This window comes from Pteronotus mesoamericanus, unplaced genomic scaffold (assembly GCF_021234165.1).
Source record: "Pteronotus mesoamericanus isolate MK-2021 breed Mesoamerican mustached bat unplaced genomic scaffold, CSHL_Meso_final contig_73, whole genome shotgun sequence".
Taxonomy (NCBI): domain Eukaryota; kingdom Metazoa; phylum Chordata; class Mammalia; order Chiroptera; family Mormoopidae; genus Pteronotus; species Pteronotus mesoamericanus.
Genome location: NW_026555245.1, coordinates 10,736,441 through 10,757,547, shown reverse-complemented (window position 1 = coordinate 10,757,547; position 21,107 = coordinate 10,736,441). Strand labels below are relative to the sequence as shown.

The 21,107-nt window shown below is 39.0% G+C and overlaps 1 protein-coding gene across 1 annotated transcript in view; it reads left to right on the top strand.

Annotated features, from left to right (window-relative positions):
* PCSK5 (proprotein convertase subtilisin/kexin type 5) overlaps nt 1-21,107 on the top strand; it is a 413,154-nt gene that overhangs the window by 207,423 nt on the left and 184,624 nt on the right. The window contains 1 exon segment of the mRNA XM_054583010.1: nt 8,333-8,436. Within this exon segment, the coding sequence (XP_054438985.1) occupies nt 8,333-8,436 (104 nt within the window).

Here is a 21,107-nt window from a genome sequence, read left to right as displayed (position 1 = left end):
CGAGTCCTCCCCAAGTGAGTGTGCTGAGTGAGGATGGTAGCATTTCCTACCCTACATCCAAAACTGGAGGCTTGGTGGCCAAGTTCCTACAGGCACTGCTAACCTGATTCTTCTCCTGTGGCCCTTCTCGTGTAAGACATTGGCGGAGTTGGTCAGAGCTACGGCTCTGCAGTCAGACTGCCTGTGGCCGGTTTCAGCTCTTGCTTGTCATGTGACTCTGAGTGGGATCACCAAACTTTCTGTGCTTGGATGGTCTTTATTTTGGTAATAAAAGTAATAGTAGTACCCATCTCACAAGATTGTCATGAAAAATAAATGAAATAATGAATATAGAGTACTTTTCACACTATGCCTGGTACACAGTGAGCCCTCACTAAATGCTGTCTAATACTCTGAACTTTTGGAGATACATCTTTTAGTAATTACATTCCGTAGCAAGAAAGTGTGGCTGGTACAATAGGGAATCCACAAGTCAAGGTGTTGGTTCAGAAGCTCAAGGCTACCAATGCCAGCATCTGTGGTATTCTCTCTGTCTTGCTTTGATGGCTGCTGCAGCCTCAGCCGTCATATCCACATTCAGGCAGCAGGAGAAGAGGAAGAGAGAAGGAGGATTAGGCAGTAAAGCAGCAGCTCACAAGAGTTCCACTTGTGATTTATTTGTCAGAACTCTGTCTTTTGTGCATTGCTCACTATCAGGGAGTCTGGGAAACATGATTTTGGCATCCCACCATATGCAGTAGGAGAGACAATGAAAAAGAAAGTTGCAATTTGCTCCCTATTTCCTGCCTAGTTTTTGGGAGTCGAGACTCTGAAAACAGGGACAGGAGAGATATCAGAGTTAATACGTGGGCTGCCTTGAAACTATAAAAGTAGTACTTGTCCAGTAAAGAATTATGCGCCTACTTTTCTAGCCCATGAATATCTTGGGTCTTTAATTCAGGAGACAGAGAAACAGAGCTGATGGTTTTTTATTTGGGGGGGTTGTAATTTCCCCCTTCTTCTTTAAGTGATACACTGGCTTTGTTTTCTTAATGTAAAGTATGATACAGTTAAAAATTATTCTCTCACTCCAGTCACATCAGCCATAGGGTTATTTGAAATACCTCCAAAATTTTTATAGTAAATATCTATTCATCTTAGTCTTTCCATGTGTGTGTATGTGTGTGTAGCATGTAATTTTTTTTTAAATATTTTTTGTTACTATTGATGTCTAATTAGGCAGACTATTAGGAGTTGACATAATAACCTAGGAGTTTCTGAAATGGAATAACATTTACTTAAAATTCTAGAATCCAAGACATTCAGCGATTTTCATTAAAAAGTTTAAAATTAAGGTGGGATGTTAAAAATCCTTATTAAAAAATGTACTTTGATAAGTGTGTAGAAAAGCATTATCTTAGTTCTTTGTATGTAATTATTTAAAAAAGAGGAAAAAATGCTGTAAAGTAATTTAGGGTACCAGTAATAACAGAGGTACAACCAACTATTTCTATTGCCTGGCAAAGGGTTCAACTGCTAGCTTCTGAGGTGAGAACTCCAGATCCCCAAACTGTTTAGGAAAGTTTCAAAAACATTTCTGTCTGGCAGTTCAGTGAAGCCATTAAGGATGCTCGAAGTCCTCATTCTAGTCTGTATTTGGTGCTATAAAGTGCTCCGCTATGAAACCAAAAACATCTCACCGTCCTCTACGTCCCATCAATGACCAGCCATCGAGAGGGAAGACCCGCCCGCAAATAGAGAAGATTTGTTACAATGGGTACAAATGGTTTCTTCCTCAGTCAGCTTTCTGCCCACACTATTGGCTTGTTAAAACCAATCTCTTGGACAGACCTTGGTAGCATTATTATTTCACTAAGCAGAAATATATGAAGGAGTTGAAAATGCTCTTTTGTTCATCTGTTACAGAAGCTAAAAAACATACTATTGAAATTTGGGAGCATAGAAGAAAACTTAATTAAATGGGCATTTATCAAATGGTCCTTCTGGATTCTGGGATGGTAGGTTGGCTATTTCAATAAATCATGATGACTGTGGTCCTTGAGAGCTTGTCTTGTGCCTGGCACTTTATATTCGCTACCTGGAATTCATGCAACCACCCTGCAGAATGTGTCTCCAAGGTTCAGTTGAAAAAACTAGGTCCCAAAGAGGTTCAGTGAATTGTCCAGGGTTATAGAATTAGTAGGTAGCAGGTTACGATTTACCCCAAAGACTCTAACACACAATTCACACCATTCTCACATGATTAGAGACTACATTCATTGTTGTTCTGAGAACAAACGTAAATAAGAAATAGAAATAATGGGGAGACAGTGTCTTCTTACAGGCCTGCGTCAGTTAGCTTAAAATTGCATATTTATTCATGCCAAGTGCTGGACAGCCTACGAAAAAATAGCAGCAAGGGGAAAGTGAGCAGCGACTTCTCGCTTCTTTCCTCGACTTGGGTTTCCAACAGCTTAACTGGGACAAGCTCAGGGAGGAAGCTCTCGTACAGTCACGTTCTGTCTATGTCAAAAGATGGCTAAGCTTGGGGCAGAAGATGAGGGTCAGGTTTGCATTCCAAATTGTGGGTTGCATAGAGACAGGCATTTAGAATGGCCAGAATTTAGTGTCTCAGAGTAATATTGTTGGAGGAAATTGAGTGTTTAGGAGAGCTAGTGGAAACTTTCATTATTGTGAATTGATTTCAAAACAAGTGATCTCAAGTTAGTGTACCTCTGTCTGCCATCCATCAAATTTTATTCCACTAGAGTTTACATAGCAGAGTACTTCAAGGAAATAATGATTGAGTTTGCAAACAAAGTATCATTTGTTTATAAGGCTGATGTCTTTTAGGTACAATGACAAATCCTGCAGATAAGTCAGGATTCATAAAGAAAAGGAGGCACTTGAGTTTCAACGACAGAAATGTTCTTTGTAAATTAGAGGCTGTATTCTCTTAAGTGGGTTTAGAGAACAAATTTCTGTACCTTTGGTTTACACTGAATTCAGGGAATTGGTGAGTGGTGTCATAAGAGAGTGTAATAAAAAATTGACGTGGGTGGTCACAAACCAATTTTCTCTTTTGTTTTTTTATTTCTGCTTTGGTCCAGGTGTGGACAGGGCCTAAATAACTATCCAGATGATACCATTATAAGTCTCCTTGAACTTTTGAATTACTGTAGAACACAAAACAAATGCGCTGCCGTTATCGATATGTACTCCTGCTCGCAGTGGGACTGACAATCCATTCAGGGTCTTCATTAACTGACAAAAGAAGATGGGTTTCCTTTGTTTGATGGTCGATATTTTATTCTTGAATCATCATTGGCATGCGCTGGCTACAGCCAGAATCTTTTTTACCAGTCTCAATAGACTTTAAACACTGTCTGGCTCATCTTTGTTGTTCCAGCTCAAAACCAATTCTTCGTTCCCACAAATACTGGCTACTTGTTCCCATTTCTAGTTTACATAATCTTAAGAAACATAAAAAGAGACTGGTTTTGTCTGGGATATTTTGATGAATATTTAGTTTGGATGATTGCTGACTGGTCCTGCAGTTTCCCCCGAAGGCCTGGTCCATGAAATTGCTCATCATCGCATTAGCTGAAGTCATTCTTGTATTTAAAGATTTCCCAGTTTAGGAAACAGTTTTCATTATCAGGATTTGCTGTTACTCCTTTTGTTGATAAATTCCCTTTCTGTACCTAGATGTGTTTGTGTTGCCCTTTTTCTCAGTTGCCTCTTAAATGCTTATGTTGATAAATCCATCCACTTTGGGGTATGGGTGGTGAAGGGAAGGTCAGTTCGTTTTTCTTTTTAAAAAGTGCAGATGAATCGGTCACTCAAGATTCAGAATTGGTCCTTGTTTTTAAGGACCACGAAGCACAGATTTATTTCTAGCACTCAAACATGTGCAGGCTTATCTGGGGAAACTCTTGGGGAGTGAATTTTTTTTTTTAAGTGCTAGCAGTGGTACTTAGAATCCCAACAAGAAGTGTTAGACAAAGTATCTTTCTTGGGATCCATCCTACTTCTTCTAAACCTACTGTTGGGCCCATGAAATACTATGAACTGCTCAGAGCAAAAATGTAGTGCAAACACTAGGTAGTGAGAGTGTCGTCAATTTCTTATGTTTTTGCAGCTGGAAACTAGAAGTGTTTGGGATGTGGTTCGGTTGAGGTCCCCTGACTGGGGAAGAGTTAGACCTAACCAGGCTGTAAACCACATCAAAGTGTGAGCATGTCAGGCAAGGTGACAAGTGCATAACAATGATGTTGGGAAATAATGGAACAAGGTCATGATATGGTATGAGGATAAAATATTATACTATTAAAATAACATGATTTTTTTCTCGTTTGATGTCTTTCTGCTTACCTTTGATGGAGTGTGCTCATGTTAGGCTTTTGGAACCTTAGAGAGAAATTACGACTCAAAGTATCTCCTGAACTCTGCAGTAAACAAAAATTAACCCACTGAGTTGAGAGAGACCATGCAGGCACAAAAGTTGTGTGACCATGAGAACATGATGTCCCATACCTGGCTTCCTGATCCAATTGTCAAAGAACCACGTGACAATCCACCGTGTGTATGTCTGTTTCGCCTCTGTGGGTCCATCTGGAGATGGTGTTACGTAGCAATGGGTGGCGCACACTCTGCAGCCCAGCACAGCCTGTTTGAATTGTAGCACCGCCGCTTACTTCCTATGTGTACGTGACTTGCTGTGTGTAACTCAAAGCCTCAGTTTTGTTGTCTATGAAAAGGGAATATAAGTTTTGCCTATATCATTCAATTTTTCAGATTACAACTAGTAATGCTTGTACAGCATGCAGTACCTGGCCCTGGCCAAGTGCTTACTACATGTTGGTTATTATTACAAGGTCGTTAAAGGATGTAAAACTTCCTAACAGAAGAAGATTACATATACAGGACTCCTCAGAAAATTGTGTATATTTTGTTTCCTTGGAAGGTCATATCTTGCAGGCATTTATAAATGTTACCCTTTTAGTGTATATTGTTATTTAAGGGAAATTGTCAGTAATTCCAACAGGAAACCTGAGAGATGTGTGGTGTAACTGCTTGTGACATGATGGGACAGTGGTTACCAGGCCCAAGGCTGAGAGAAGCTGCTCTTTTTCTCCGTGTTGGTTAGAGTTTCAGCCTCTCGGTTATTGCTTGCCCCAAAGCTCTTGGTGCTCAGTGTTCCTTTTCTTGGAGGTGAAAGGAGTCTTGGTTTGCAGAGGCCAGTGAAATATGGGTCCAGGGCATCTGGCAGAAGGGGTAAGTTTTAGGGGGGTCCTCACTACCAGCGTGAACTCCACGGTTCCTGGCACTTCTCTGCTTTCTCGCTGCATGTGGTTTACCAGATGTCTGGTAGTTTGACTTCTTCACTTCTACATCATCCCTGTGAGTGTAAATACAAATAGGTTGTAAAACATGAACCAGACTTCTCCATAAATAAAAGTTCTCTCAGGATACCAGCAGGTTTCTTATGGCCTTTCCCTGAGTTCGTTAGTTACTCTCCACGGGTAGGAAGAAAACCACTGATTTCAAGTACACGGGTTTTTCATTTTATCTTCCTCACTTTCTTTGGTGAAATTCAGGAAATCTTTGAAATTAAGTCACTTCTGAAGTTGTACATTATCAAATGTCAGAGTAGAATTATCTGAATGCTTGGTTCCTTCCCTGTGTAGTTCCAATTTCCTGGAGCTAATTTCTTCCCTCTAATTACAAGCACTCCAAGAAGAACTAGCCTTCGCAGCTCAGCATGAGAGCAAGTAACTCTTATTTCTTCAGGCTGAGCTGAATGCAGACGGCTTCCCGAATCTGCCTGAATATAACTCCTTAAGGTACAAAATAAATGTTCCCTCTTCTGTTACTATTGTTATATTTTTAGTGCTAAGGTTCCCAAGAGTCAAAACCTTGTACTTCATATTTCTGCGGAATCCTGTCTTGGTTTGTAGGGAAACAAGGGAAACTTGTTTCTCTTCTTTTGTTCCCTCCCTAAAGGGTAAGAGTTAAAATATGGAAGTTTCAACGGTATATTAAATGTTATTTTTAAAACACTAGGTTGATTTAGACATATTTATCAAATCCTAGTATCCTTTTAGGTATCTCGCCATTTGTTCATGATAAAATAAAAACATTTTCAGAGATCCTGCTTTAGCATAAGTGGCTGGAATGTTTTTCCAGACTGAGCTTTTGTTGTTGTTGCTTTTGCCCCTCGTCCAATAACTACACTGGGAAAGAGGAGATTGGCACCACATCCCAGGCCAAGCCAGAACAGCTTATGTTGGGACTAACATTCAGAATTACCCCTGACTCATTTCCTGGCTTTCCTTGCAGTAGTGCATCCAGTCTACTGAATTATTATGTAGATTCAGTATTAGTCGGCAAAGGGCCAAATCATGCTGTTTGTTTTAGAAGCAGAACTTCTCTGCTTCCTGGGATCCATAACACACCCTCCCCCTCCCTGTCTTCAGAGTTCTGTGCCTTATTGGGCTGTAAATTGGTTCCTAACGAGTATTGTATTAAAACAAAAATGATTATGTTTGCATCTTTCTCATATTTTAAAAATTCATGTGGTTGGGTTTTAATTTCCTTAATATTAAATTCTTTTGTTAATGCAACCTTACAGAATAGTTTAGATCCAATCTTGTCCCCTCTGAAAACTTTGAAAATGATAGTAATAATTTTCCTGTAACTTTTAATCTGAGGTCATAAAACAATAGTTATCAGAACTCTATAGTACTTTTCCCTTCCTGCCTCTTTCATTTTCAAGAAGATGTGGTTCATAATTTAGCAAAATATTGTACTCTCTACCACTTCTTTCTGATCTATTATGCACCAGGAACTAGGTTAAGTACTTGTTATGATGATCGGTATGATGCAGTACCAGTATGATGAAGTACAGTAGATAATAGCATCCACATTCTAAGTGGAGAAACTTTGAGAAGTCAATTTCACATACATAGAAAATGAAGGAGCCAGAATCTGATCATTGGGCTCCCTCTTGTTAGGAGACCACCCACAAACACATGTATATGGTGACTGTGATGGGGAAAAGGTAATGTAAAATGAAACATTGAAAATTAGCTACAATTGAATTATTGTGGGGAATCACTTGGTAAATTATATAATTGTCTACTGTACTGTACACCTGAAGCTAATATGAAATATTGAATGTCAACTGTTAATTGAAAAATTCAATAAATAAAAAGAAAATTAGCTACAATTACGGTATCAGGGTCTCCTGCTGCCTGGGAGATGCCCATGTCCCTCCATGTACATACAATGGGGCACGGCAACTACCACATGCCCCTGTCACACCTCAAGGAAGGTAGTCAGTTATTGTCTCCCCTCCTCCCAATGTTCTGACCCATCCTTTGCAAATATCCTTCTAAAAGGAAGGTGGTGAAGAGCAAAGTAACCGTGCAAGTTTCACAGTAATTGTCGTAGTTCCTAGTTAAGTAAAAGATTGTCACATGTCACATTCAAGACTAAATTGAATAGGTATCCTGATTAGCATTTCATGCATGCACTGAGTCAGACACCTTCCAGTCTCTACATATTTTTTGGGAAAAAAACACAGAAGTCTGTGTCTTTGTACTTGGCTTTGTGTCCTGTGTGTTCGTATTTTAGCATTGCAGTTCTCCAATGAAAGGATCTTCCATACGATAGTTTCTTTGTGCTTTTAAGTGCTAACTGCCATGAGAAATAGGTAGCAAATAACTGATGATAGCTCCTTGCTGCAAAATCAGAATACTACCATTGCTGTCTGTGCCTTGGAGCCCAGCTTTGGACCCGGTACCATCTTCTCTTCTTTTAAGAGACTGAAAATGGGGATTTGGTTGTAGTTGACAATTTTTCTATATCCCACACATACACGCAGAGCTGTAAACATTGCTAAGTTCTTTGTTAAATTACAAAATCAATTCCCTGGCTGTAGATCTGAACAGAGAATGTTCCAGAGGCCTTCAGTTTTTACTTTAGCTTATTGTAATTTTCCGACGATGATGCCAGCTTTTACTCAAAGGACAATAGGGTCAGAATTGGGAGCCATTTTGTTGAGGAAACTGGAAATCCTCACCCTTTTAAAAACTAAATTACACCAATTAATATCACATTATTTATTAAATTTAAGGTTAGATTTTCTGCCTTCCCCAGACGAATGTCACTTCTCCATGTTGAGAACAAGAGCGGCATTCGGCATTTGTTTATCCCAAACCCAAATCGCTGACCCTTTGTTTTTAGTACTTTGCCATTTTGCTTTCGCTTTTTAAATTTGCTTGTGACTCTGCTGCCCCCATCTTTTTTTTTTTTTTGGTACAATGATTCTTACCTTGTCTTTCCCCAGTCCGTTTCTGACCTGGAGAGACGTGCAGCATGTTATTGTCAGGACTTCCCGTGCAGGACATTTGAACGCTAATGACTGGAAAACCAATGCTGCTGGTTTTAAGGGTGAGAACTTCTTTCATATTCTGTCACAGGCAAAATATTTTTATTTTTTCCCCATTTTAAATGGAGAGCAGGAACTAGAACCCCTCAAAAAAAAAAACTTTAAATTTTGTGCTGACACAGAAAGAGCTTGATCTTTTAGTAAATAAAAGGCAGATTATTTTTTTAAGAAAATTAAACAATACATATAAGGCAGATTTCCTTGGCTTCCCACATCATCTGTCAAATTCTTAAAGATAACCAACTTCCAAGTATAGTTGACCTATGGGGCTACTAATTAGTTTATTTGCTGTCATTGATTATCTGAGTGCTTTTTGTAACAATGTATTTAAAAATTCCTCACCTTCTATAGTTACTGGCCTTCACTTAAATTATAATTGGTATATTTTGTTCAATTGAGTGTAGCACTGTTAGTTGCTAGGCCATCCTTTCTATACATTTTCTTTTGTTTGTTTCAACTTTCACGAGGAGAAAAACAGGAATACTTCTGAGACATTGTATAAACTAAAAATTCTTATGAAGCTTTATAATGTGCAGTCTATATGAAATTGTGCATAATATATAATAAGTGCTGACTATTTTTCCCATGACTGATAGAGATTATAGTTCCCTTTAACTGTTTAATGGTAGCCATTTTGTTTCTTGTCATTCATAACCTATGTTATAATAAAAAGAAAATAATTAGATAAAGCAGATATCCTAAAGGTTAGTATGTTTATTCAGGTTTCAGATGACCTAAATTTTTATCCATTAATTAAATTGCAATAAAGATTACTCTTTGTCATATCTGCAGACTTAAATTTACTCCCAACTAATCTTAGTGTCATTATATATCCCTCAGGATGGAAAACATCATATAGCATAGAAAATATCTACTTAAAAATTGAGCTTCTGATCTTCAGATCATTGGTTACATGCTGAATAATCCTGGGCAAGTCATTTGATTTTTCAGGGCCCTAACTTCCCCAACTTAATGATTTTAAAAGCCGAATAATATTATCTACATGTGATATCTTACATATGACTTTAATATGTCCTTAATGAATTATACCTGATGTATGCAAATATGCATGCTGGAAATGTAAAATGTAATTTAAAAAGTCATTTGCAAATAGCTTATTATAGTCTCATGCTTAGCCAAAACCTATAAATATACCCGGTAACCAGCGCCATATAAAATAGTTCTCTGATTAACATCTTCACTGAAGACTTCCCTGCTTTTTCTGAACAAGAACATCCCTTTGCTTTTGAGTATTATTGAATACCTTTCCATGCTTGTAAACTATATAATATAGCAGTGTTCAATGAACCTAAACAGTTGTGCCTGTTGGGATCACATTTTTTGAAGCCCAGATCAGAACACTTGATCCCAAAATAGCAATTGTTACATGTGGCATCAGAAATATTTGAAACTTCTGTTACTCTAGAAATTCAGAATGTCATTTGCCAAATATATGTTTCATTTTGATTAGCTTCCCCATGCTCCCAGCTCCTGCTATATGAATCAGTGAGGCTGCAGGGTGGAGGTTCGGGGGGAAGAAGGGACCAAAACATAACCTTGGCTAGTTCACCACTGCAATGAACTTCTTAGCAGAAAGTTCGCAGACTAAGTACATTGACCTCCGTGAAGCTGAGGAATCAACTTTAGCCCAAATAAAAGTCTTAGTTTTTACTTATTCCTTTTTGGCAACTTAGAAAGAGCAAGTGGTTCTAATAAAAAACGCAACTCTTTTGAAAACCTCTGTTGGTTTTGGAAAGGGGGAAACAGGATTTAAGAGTAAATCGCCAGATCCAAACCTGATTCTGAAGGGGGCTGTACACTCCTTCTGGCAAGGAGGAGAGAGCATTCTACTATTGCACGTGGCAATATTTAGTATAATATTTCACTCTTCTCTTAGATTGCTGCCAAGAGTAACAATTAAAGTTCACTTTTTCATAGATGAATTACCCTGAACGGTCTGAACTCCCAGTGGAATTGTTTTGTAATTTTGTTGATGGCAAGCACCATATTTCATCCAAACATGATCATAATAAGAAGAATTTTTTTTTAAGGAGTTATTTTCTTTCCTACTCTAAGCATTACCATTCCCTCCCTAGCGTCCCACAAATAAAAATGATTAAGGCGGAGGCTAGCGGGAGAAGTGATATGCTTTGGGGAAGGAGAGAATGCAGGTCACTAGGACTGGAGAAAGATGGGTTGACTTTTTATGAAATAAGCACTGAAAAAAAAACCCCAAAAAATAGCTAATTCTTGGAAGAGGTTCATGCAATGAGAGCTCAGCAAGAGCTCGTATTTTAAATTAGGTCAGCCGGCTTTTGCAGGCCTTCCTTAGCAGGGACACATGGCCAAACATTTCTCCTTAGAAGAAAACGGAAGTTGCCTCCAAACAGAAGCACGTAGCCACGGTTGCTGTCCCCCTTCCCATGCAGCTCAGTCCTAAGGCTCAGTGGGACATGCACATGAAATGAGTTTGCAGACACCTGTGCTTCCTGGGGCTTGCTTTTTGTGCCCTAATGCTGAGCAATTTAACTCGTTTGAAGAGTGGTGTTTTTTTTTAAATGAGAATCATTTCACATATTGCTTGGTAGGTGTTCTTTTGCAATGGGTCTGTCAGTATCGTGGTCAGAATTTCCTTCTCCTCAGGTTAAGCAGAAGCAGCTCAGAGTAGCAACCAATTTGGTTTAGGGTCTTGCTATGGATAAGCTTGCAAGTCATACTTATCACTGATAACTTCAGAGAAGGCAATATGCTAAAGTATAACCTCTCACAAAACACTGCCAAGGCCATTTCACACAAAGTTCTTCCATTTCTTCAGACACACCCGTATGTAGTACATGCCAGGCAGAGAACACAATTAGATGATCTAGACGGGCGTGGGCCTCTCCCCAAGGCAGGCTTGATCCACCGTTACCTGCAAAATGGAAGAGATTCCCTCCAGAAGCAGCTGCTGGCTTCCTGTTGACTGGCATGAGTAGGTTCTCATTCAGGGTAGGAGGTTGGCCTTGAAAAAGTGAACATGTCGCTCTCTACTAATTGGTTTCCCTGAGGGGATTGCCCAGGAGTTGCATACTGATGAGCCGGATGCAAAGAACTTCCTTCTTCTCTCTCTGTGCTCCCCTTGTGCTCCGTGACCAGTGCTATAGTGAGATTAGTTCACAGTGAAGGGAGCCCTAAAGATAAAAGCCACTCATCAACATTTTTATGCATTTTAATTTTTAACCATTTTAATTGAACTAAGATTATCCTGCTGCTTCTTAAGTAATAATTGTCACCACCTTTTAGAGTGTACATGTCTTTTGAAGATCTGGTTTTCAAAATAAACAGAAAACAATGAATATATACCTGTGAGAACTGACTAACCATTATTTTGGTCATTCATGTTGTGAATAATTCAGCTAAATTTCAGACACCTTTTAACTTTAAACTTCCCCAGATAGAGTTTCTTTAAGAATAAATGGAATAAATATCACACACTTATCAAAGAATCTACTTGAAATTGTGCACAAGAATAGGAAAGTATTTGTATGAGTCCAGATGGACAGATGCGATAGTCACCCCTGAAGAACTAAATTCCAATATTTTGCTGCTGCTCAGCATTTGCAATGCCAGGAGATGAGTTTGGCATTAAATTGTTTGTTTGTTTGTTTTTGCCAGTACTGTACTTTTTCCCTTGATCCCTTCCTTTCCCTCTTATAAAAACTCTTATCTGTTTGTATCTTTTTTTTTTTCCCCATACTCCCTGATGCTCCTTAAAACGTACAAATCAGCTGTAGAAGCAAGGGCCCTTACCGTCTGGGTGGTTTTCTTCATGGAATTTAATTTATGTGGTCTCTTCATTTATTTACTCGCAAGTATTTCCGAGCACCTTCTGCATGCCAGGCCAACACATGCTGACGTGCACCCAAACAGTGGAAGGGGAAGGCAATGTCAGAGACCCTGTGGCATTGCCTAATCTGCTCTGGCCATGGTGCAGTTTACCTACCTAAACAAATTTACACTGCACCTTTATTTCCCCTTCAGTCAAGCCCTGGGGATGTGCCAGGTCATCATGTTAATAAAGTGCCAGTGACTGTTTTCTCATCGTGTAAAATGAATTCCGACCTCAGCAGCAGCAGGAGTCTAATGGAGAGACTCTCTCTCATGACCTGTGATGTGCATTTTGACCAGCTCTGTTTGTGATGCAGCATTTGATGCAGTCCATGCTGAGGACTTTAATTCTGCCTTCTTCTGGAGCCCATAGCTAGTATTATTTCAGGAAGGACTTAGCTGTTTGCTGTAACCTGCTCCCTTCTCTCTGCTGCTGTAATCTGAGGGCTCGGCCACTCCACCACCCTTCCCTTCCCCAATTGCTGGGGCTGTGCGGGCAGACCCCTTCCCCGGGTCCTTATCTCTGCTTCGCGGGTACAGTTATATCTGTAATTGAATGCATGCAACATTAGTGCTGTAGTTTGTTTTGTTTTGTTTGGTCAAAGTGCCTGTATTTGGATTATATGACTGTATACAGCTAAACGCTCTTAAATCTAGTAACAGGAATAGACGTCAGATAATAAATTAGGACCTTCTGTCATCTTTACTAGGCGAAAGAATGAAAAAAATGTCATTGAAAATCAAAAATGACAACTAAGTGAGCGAGGTTACCACGCCTTCCATTTCACTGCCCTCCCAGACTATGTAAGTCTCTTTTTTTCTACCAGCATGTTGCTGAAACCTCCCCGTCCCCACTGACTCTTTCTTTGACCACAACTAAACTACTAGATTTTTAAAAAAATTTCTAACTGATTTCCCACCATGGGGAAAGCAATTGACAGTCTAACATGACTTCTTAGCCTTCAAGGCCTTAACTTTTAATAACCTTTATTACTTTTAATTGCCATCATTTTATTTCCACTGATAGAGCTGGTAATTTTAAGATGTTCCAATATATTTTTAATACCTACCTGTCTTGCTTTCAGTTTGTAACACTTATTAAAAAGAATTAGAAGTGCTGAAACTATTAAGCATGCCATGCGTTGAACTGAAACTAAAGATTTTGAGATGTGGTTTGAGTGTACAAAGCGATGTGTTATGGTTTGGAAGGGTCAAGCTAAGCTATATTTTATTATTTCACTGTACAAATAATATTTCATCTTTGCTACCTAGCATGTTGATATGATGTTGGTAGCTATAGTTAAGGCTACATAATGCACCTTATTGGGTAATCTGCACATTATCTTTTTGAAGAAAGGTCAGAGAAAAGTTGCCCATGTGGTCAGTGTCAGCGATAATTTAGAATCAGATGCTTCATTCCAGTCCCGGTCTCATAAGCACTTAGTTCTTCTGTGTAATGCAAAGGACATGGGGAATAGGGTAAAGACATTTGATTCTACGTGATAAAACTTGCTCACTGAAAATGGCACCTGATTTTCCTTCAAGATTTTGTTTAATACTATCGTGCTCTATGAACTCATATTCACTTACTATGTATTAACTTAAAATATTTCATTCTGTATTAATTGACCATTGTATATATGAGCTTATCTTCCTGCTCACTTACAAAAAAGAGGTGAGTCACACGTAATTTAGAGATTTTACCTTTATTCTTTGGTCTGGCAGATGATTCACTTAAACATCTACGTGGAAAGAGCAGTAAAGAAACCCTACCAGCAAATAGCTTGATCATTGCTTAATCTAGAGTCTTGTATCCAAAATATCTGCTGGTCCCATTGGTGTTTGGTGTTCGGCCTTGCCTTCAAATATGTGAGGTTTAAAAATATTTTCTACAGGTGAGAAATATTGTTCCTTCATGCTGGTCTTTGATAGTGCTAGTTTTGTTACACTTTATGGTGTTTGTTTTGTTGTATTTTTTCATCCTGAATAAGTGCATAAGTTTCTATGTAAGTTTGCATGTGGTTTCACACTTAAAATCCACCTTCAAAATTAGAATTAAAATGACAATTGCACTATTTGATTATTATCTCTATACCAGACATAATTAGTTAACGAAGAGAATTACATTTGGAGTAGTTTTGTGGTTTTGCTACAGTCTTTAGGACCTTCAAATTCTAGTAGAGAGCCTGTTATTGAAATTTTCTGAGGAGCCAGGGAGCAATCCAGCGGCTAATCAGACGTAGAGCACTGCAGGCCAGCCAGACAGCGCGTACGAGCACTCGGTCAAGGGATGTGGACAAAGGGAAGAATGAGGAAGACAGTGTCATGTAGAGAATTCAGCACAGTTCTTCATTCATAGCGTGCACTCAGGTCAAATTATCATCTGCATGTCATCATTCTCATATTATGTTTAGTATTGAGTTAATGAACAGTTAATGTTCTGTTAAGATTTTTGTATGATAAAAAATGAACATATGTATGTGTAGATATGCATAGAGTTGTGGCCATTAACATTCTGTGTGTAGCCTAGAAATAAAACTAGTTCCCTATTACTTTCAAATATTAAACTTACTAGTTTATATTCTCACATTTCTTGGAACACTTCTATTCTCATCTTTGTGGTCTCTTTTATCTAATTCGGGTTATAGTTTTCATTTGTCAGTGGTTTTATCATTCTGGTTAAAGGGTTTAACTTCTTTAGTTTCAGCCTCTTTTTTTCTATAAGACTGCTTAGATTTCAATAAACAATCAGTGGGCTCAAAAGTATTGAAAAAACATAACCTTCTGATCATTAATGAATTACATTAATGTCACCTACATAACCTAGGTCAGAAACATAAATAAACGTAGGAGAGTGGAAGATGTTTGAGAACTTGAGATACACTATTGGGAACGGAAGCTTGTCTGCAATACTTTCTAGAGTGGTTACCCATTTAAACAGATGCATTACTTTGTGTATGTGCATTTCTTGGGGGACAGGGGGCCAACACTGGAAGAGACCGCTCTGGTGACAGCCACGGGCAGGCTGAGGGAGAAGAGGGCCCACCGCACAAAGGGCAGGTGTAGCGGGATGAGGAAGGTAATTTAAAAGAACTGACAGCAAAGCTACTTGAAGCCCAGAGTGAGGAGTTCTCTTTTGGTTGGAGAAATATTTTTGAGCCACTGCCGTGATCTTGAGAAAGTGAGTTGGATTATAGTAATGACTTTCAAGCAAGTGGATTCTGGTTGCTCGTCTGGTGTCAGAGTTTCATTTCTTAAACTGATGGTGTAAATCCAGTGGTCCTGTGATATGTGCTACCAAATGACATGTCTGTAAGAAACTGACTTGCTAAAATGGATGAAAATCCTCTTGCGGTGATCATTTTATGTGATCTTAGTTTGCAGTTACATATTTCTGACTAAGGCCTCTGACAGTCAGGGAAATGTGTTATCACCTCCTGGCTGCCTCCGAAATGAGGAGGGTTCTAGACTTGGGATATATAATCATCTTTGCTAAATTCTTCTATTTTCCAAAGAAGAGAAAGAAATGCTTTTTGAAATAGCTTTTTAATAAACCCAGGGCAAAGGGTGTGGTGACCTTATTGCTTCTTGAAAATTGTCAGGCCAGAAATTATTCGTTGAGAAGACTTCACAAATTTCCTTTGACCAAAGTCTTTTTGCAGGTTGTTATCATTCCCTGTGACCTTCAGGAAGCCACTTAACATCCAATATTTGAATTTTTTTTTTTCACATACAGTTGTAGTCTTTGTATTTGCCAAGTGAATTTGCAGAGATTTAGAGAAAGCAAGTAACATAATTCTGGCAAACAAAGGCATATCCAGTTTATGAATTACTTTTTCTCTAAGGTTTGCCTACATATTCTTTTTCTTGGCCATGAAGCAAATTTATAATCATCTATAGGCCTAGGAAGTTGCATTGCTTTTCTGAGCCCGCCAGAGGCTACAATGTGTATGTTTTCTTAATATAGTGTTTAAGATGGTTTTGTCTGGAAATCGTTTGCCTCTTTTCATCTTTTACCCTCAGAAGTATCTTCAGAGCCAAAGCAAAAGATATGTGTCCAGCTTTGTTCTAGAATTCAATATTGTGCATCTTAGAAGCCTAAAACCCCCACTGAATTCCAGCATATAGGACGAGAGAATCAGAGGAGATGGTTAAAAATGCCAAGAAATGTCTATGATTATGTGATAGGGCTGCCATTGTTGGTTGCACTGAAATCAAGCTTATGATCCACTCACCAAGCCCTGTGCCCCCGAGTGGGATGAGGTCCACCTTAAAGAAAGGGGCACCTTTCTCTAAGTCACAGAGGTCCCACCTGAGCAGCCCTGCGTGCATGGAATTCTGTTGTAATTTCTCCCCCAGTTATCAAAAGCACAGGCAGATTTTTAAAGGTGTCTATTGAGATAAGGTTTTGTTCACTTTAACCTGTACTTATGCCTTTAACTGTGACACAGACACAGAAACTTTGTTAGCAAAGTAGCTCAGTGTTATCAGAGTTAAATAGAGTTTCCAGCATCTCTGAGGATTTCAACACTCTCTTTATCACCATCTCTCTAGACAGTTTGAAGTAAAATCTTAGAATTTTCAGTGAGTGTGAATGCTGAGCACAAATCTATTATTCTTTTCATATTCTCTTTACATTCTTCCTTTTCTTATGACCAAAAATGACTGAAGCTTCATGAATTCGAATGTATAATTATTTCACTGGGGGCCAGTAGACGATTTATGTTTGGGGTGAGGAGGCCTTATAAATACCAACATACGCAGGCTACGTGAGCACAGACGTAAGGCCATCGTGGAAAGGCTTTCCCTGAAGCTTCCGGGTACTCATCAAGCTGTCTTGTGAAGCTGCTCCCCACAGACCATCTTTCCCTCCAAAGAACAGAGCTTTAAGTGTGACCAGGAAATACAATTGAGGTGCATAGGAGGAGCTCTGTTACTGAAGTTAGTACATGCATGTCAGTTCGGACTCTGGCATCGGTATTCCTAGCGTGGACGGCAGCACCAGTTCTCTGTTGCCCGTCAGGGACAGAGGGCTCTTACTTGCTGTGACCACGCTAGACTGTGGGAAGTGGGCACTGCTCTCACTTTGAAACCTGCTTCCGGAGCAATAAGATAGCCCAGATGAACAACAGACGAAAGAGCCTAAAGACCCTCATGATGACTTTTTTTTTAAAGTACAGTGTGATTAAACATGTCTTAGCCCATCCTTTTTTTCTCTCCACTCTCCAGAGAGATCTGTAAATTAGTGCCAGTGTCTATAATATAAACCAGACCCAAAGATTCAAAAAGAAATCCTGAAAATTAATCCTGCCCTAGTTCTACGCATGACTTCCTAAGGCCACTGCATCTAGCGAGGTACAGTTACGTGCCAGGCGACTGCTTTGCAGAATCCATCTGGATCCATCTTCTGTGAAATGAATAGGCCCAGACTTCTATTTTTCTTAGAATCTCAATTCATACTCCTTACATATGTTCACGTCTTGCTAGCCTTAGGCATTTTAAAGCAATTAAACTTCTATCACACATCCCAATAATGGCTTCAACAGATTTCATTTTATGGTGTTTTACCAGAAGACAAGGTACACCCATAAGTTTCCAGAGTCATCTTTGAAAGAGCCAAAAAAGGAGGATATTTTGATTGCTGCCGGATATCAACAAATGAGAAGTTTTCTTTACCATTCAATGCCATTCTTGCATCCGTGCATGCCTGGTTAGTTCTCGTAAAAATAAAATGGCTAAGCATGAACAGAAAATAAAGTATCTTTTCCATATTAATAAGATCTCCACACTCAGGAAAAAAATCCCTGATAGAAATGACTGAAGAAGGTCATTCTCAGCAAGAACAGTGAGAAGGGTTATGGGCCAGATGTTAACTTTCCTTCCAAAACCCACATACTTCTTTTTCTGTGCATGATATTTTAATGAGTTTTGAAGGACAGAGCAGATTTTAGGCAGCTGATTTGAAAAAAAAAAAAGGGGGGGATAAAAATAGTCCGCTGTTCATTTGTGTTATATAGATAAATACTTGAAATGATTTGCCCTCTTTGCCACCTTGTTACTTTGAGGCTGATACTTGATTTGAGAAATTAGTTGATATAAATATCGTGTATCTTTTAGACAACAGTAAACAATAGGTACATGTATAATACAAGGAGATTCTGAATACTTAGGATTGAGTCCCTGTGACTTTGGGTGAGTTCTTTTAAGATTACAAGACTTAAGTTATTTTCAGCTGTAAAATGCAAATAATACTATCTTGTCAATAGGATGGTTATAAAGATTTCATTAGCTAATATGTGATTAAATGCAAATGTAAGATTATTTTTACCTCCCCCCCAAAAAAATTTCTACAAAGCATCTTATTTTAGGAAGCATGCTTGTTACATTAAATTCACTTCAACTGTAAAAGATTAGATAAAATAGATTTAAATAGATTATATGGAAACTTCAGTGCATTTACTATTGTCAACATTTTAACTAAACATGTTTTGTATCTCAGCTCAGTCAAATCCTTATTCTGCATTAAAAATACATAGAACTTAATTCCTTGACTAAAGTGTGTCCAAAAAGAAAAGGAAATATCTAGGCCAAATTGTGCTTGAAGAGTGCAGGATAACATATCCATAGGTTAATTATGAGAGCTGTATCTTTTAAAATATCTTCATAAGAGAAGCAAAAATGTGTGTGACATATGCACAGATGTTGGCGTGAGGGAAGGGCATGTGTGAGTCATGCCGACAGAGCCGCTGCCCTGCTGTCTACCTGTGTCGGAGGGGGTGATAAAGCCTCATTAACTAGGCTTTATCAGCAGGTCTTATGGGAGAGATGCTAAGTCGCCCCAGTACCCTCAGGGAGTGGTTCTCAGTGTAGGGTCCCTGGAACAACAATATCAGCATCACCCAGGAACTTGTTAAAATTGCAAATTCTGGACCTTACCTCAAAACTGCTCATCAGTGGCACTTAGCAATTTGTGTGCTTTCACAAATCCTCAAGGTGATTCTGATGCACATTAAGTCTGGGAACCACTGACCCAAGTCATCCACTGTATGCAATGAATTAGCTTGTTTCTGGTGCATTTGAATGAATGGGGCTAATAAAGTACCATCTTTAGAAGAAATGAAAAAAAAGTTCCTCACATCAGTGGGGTTTGGACGGCTCGTTTGTTTGTTTTTGTAGTCAGGTAATGAATCCCATTTGTGAAAGGTGCTCTCAAAAAAAAAATCCCATTCCTTGTCAGTCACTTAGTCATTCCTTCCCAGCAACACGCATTCTCCCATCTGTCAATTAGACCACAATCCTCTATTTTCAAACTTTGTACCCCCCATCTTGGGGGGAGGACCCAAACTTTTCCATTATCCTCCTGCCTTAAATCTGTTCTTCCTTATGCAACTAAAAATTTCCAAGTAGTCTAAATTAGCTGCTTCCATTTCCTTACTGTTCAGTCCCTCTGTAATTCTCTGCAATTTTTTTTCCGCTTCCACCTTTGAAGTGAAATTACTCTTTGAGACTTCAACCATCCCTACTTGCCAAATCAGAAGGCTGCCGCTTGTTTTTCTCTGGGATTTTTTGCTTTTGATCTACCCAGTCCAGATCTCTTTCCGTGCCTTTTGTGATGCAAACCTGTAGCCCCCCTCCTCCCTGACACTCGCTGATTCTTTCCTCCCCCCTCCGTTTCCCTCAGCCACTCCCTGAGATCAGTGGCTGAGGTGGAGGAACACTGAGCAGGAGCAACTCCTGCTTGCGCTCTCCAGTGAGTAAGCTCTCCCTCCCATACACATCCTCTGAATTTCACTGCTTTTCTTTCACATCCCTGCCTTCCTTTCCATGACAAGTAGCACCTCTCTATTAATGATTTTCATCTCTCCATCTTCAAAACCATCTCCATCTATTACCAATCTCGGATCTCTGCACAAAGCTCTTCCTAAGACATTTAAAACTCAGAACTTCCAAAACAATCTATGAATCATCTTTTACAAAATATCTTTTTAAAACTTTGTGGAATATCCATTAAATTATGTCCTTTCCTGGTCATTGGCTACTCATTACCTCCCATTAAATCCATCCATGTGCGTCCAGCTTCCTTGAGGAAGCCCAGTGTCCTGTTCTCATTACTGACCCCCAATAATACCTCCACGAATCCAAATCTTACTTACAAATTTAAGAGCCATCTCGAGTTTTATTTCTGCTAAGAGCATACGCAGTCCTCATTAATGGCCTATTTTTCTGAGATTGTTAAAAAAATTTCCTCCTTATTGTCCCCGAAGCCAAAAAACTACTTGAGTTTCAGGTAAATGAAAAGGAATGTTATGATAAGATGATAAGCTTTATGTAGTACTGGAAACTTCTAAGGATAAATGTTAACTTTCTTCCCACTGAAATGGTGACACTTTCAGTTGCAAGGAATAATTTCTTCTTTGTTGTCACTCTTCTCTGTGATCATCACATCAGCAGTGGGTATTGGTTCCATGTCAGGTGAGCCATAGTTGTGTGGATGGATGAAAAATAACCCTATCTTTGCAGTCACTGTTAACCGAGCGTGCAAAGGCACTCACCTGAAATAAGTATCAACTAGCTTTTCTGTTTCTTTCTTTTATGAGAGTTTAAGAAAAAAAACAAAAGTAAGAGTAAATTAAATGAAGAGTTATCTAAAAAGTGAATAATTCAGCCCAGACTGATATGACTCAGTTGGAGCATTGTCCCATGAACTAAAAGGGCACAGGTTTGATTCCCAGTCAGGGCACATGCCCAGGTTGAGGGTTTGGTCCCTGGTCAGGGTACATATAAGAGGCAACTGATGGATATTTCT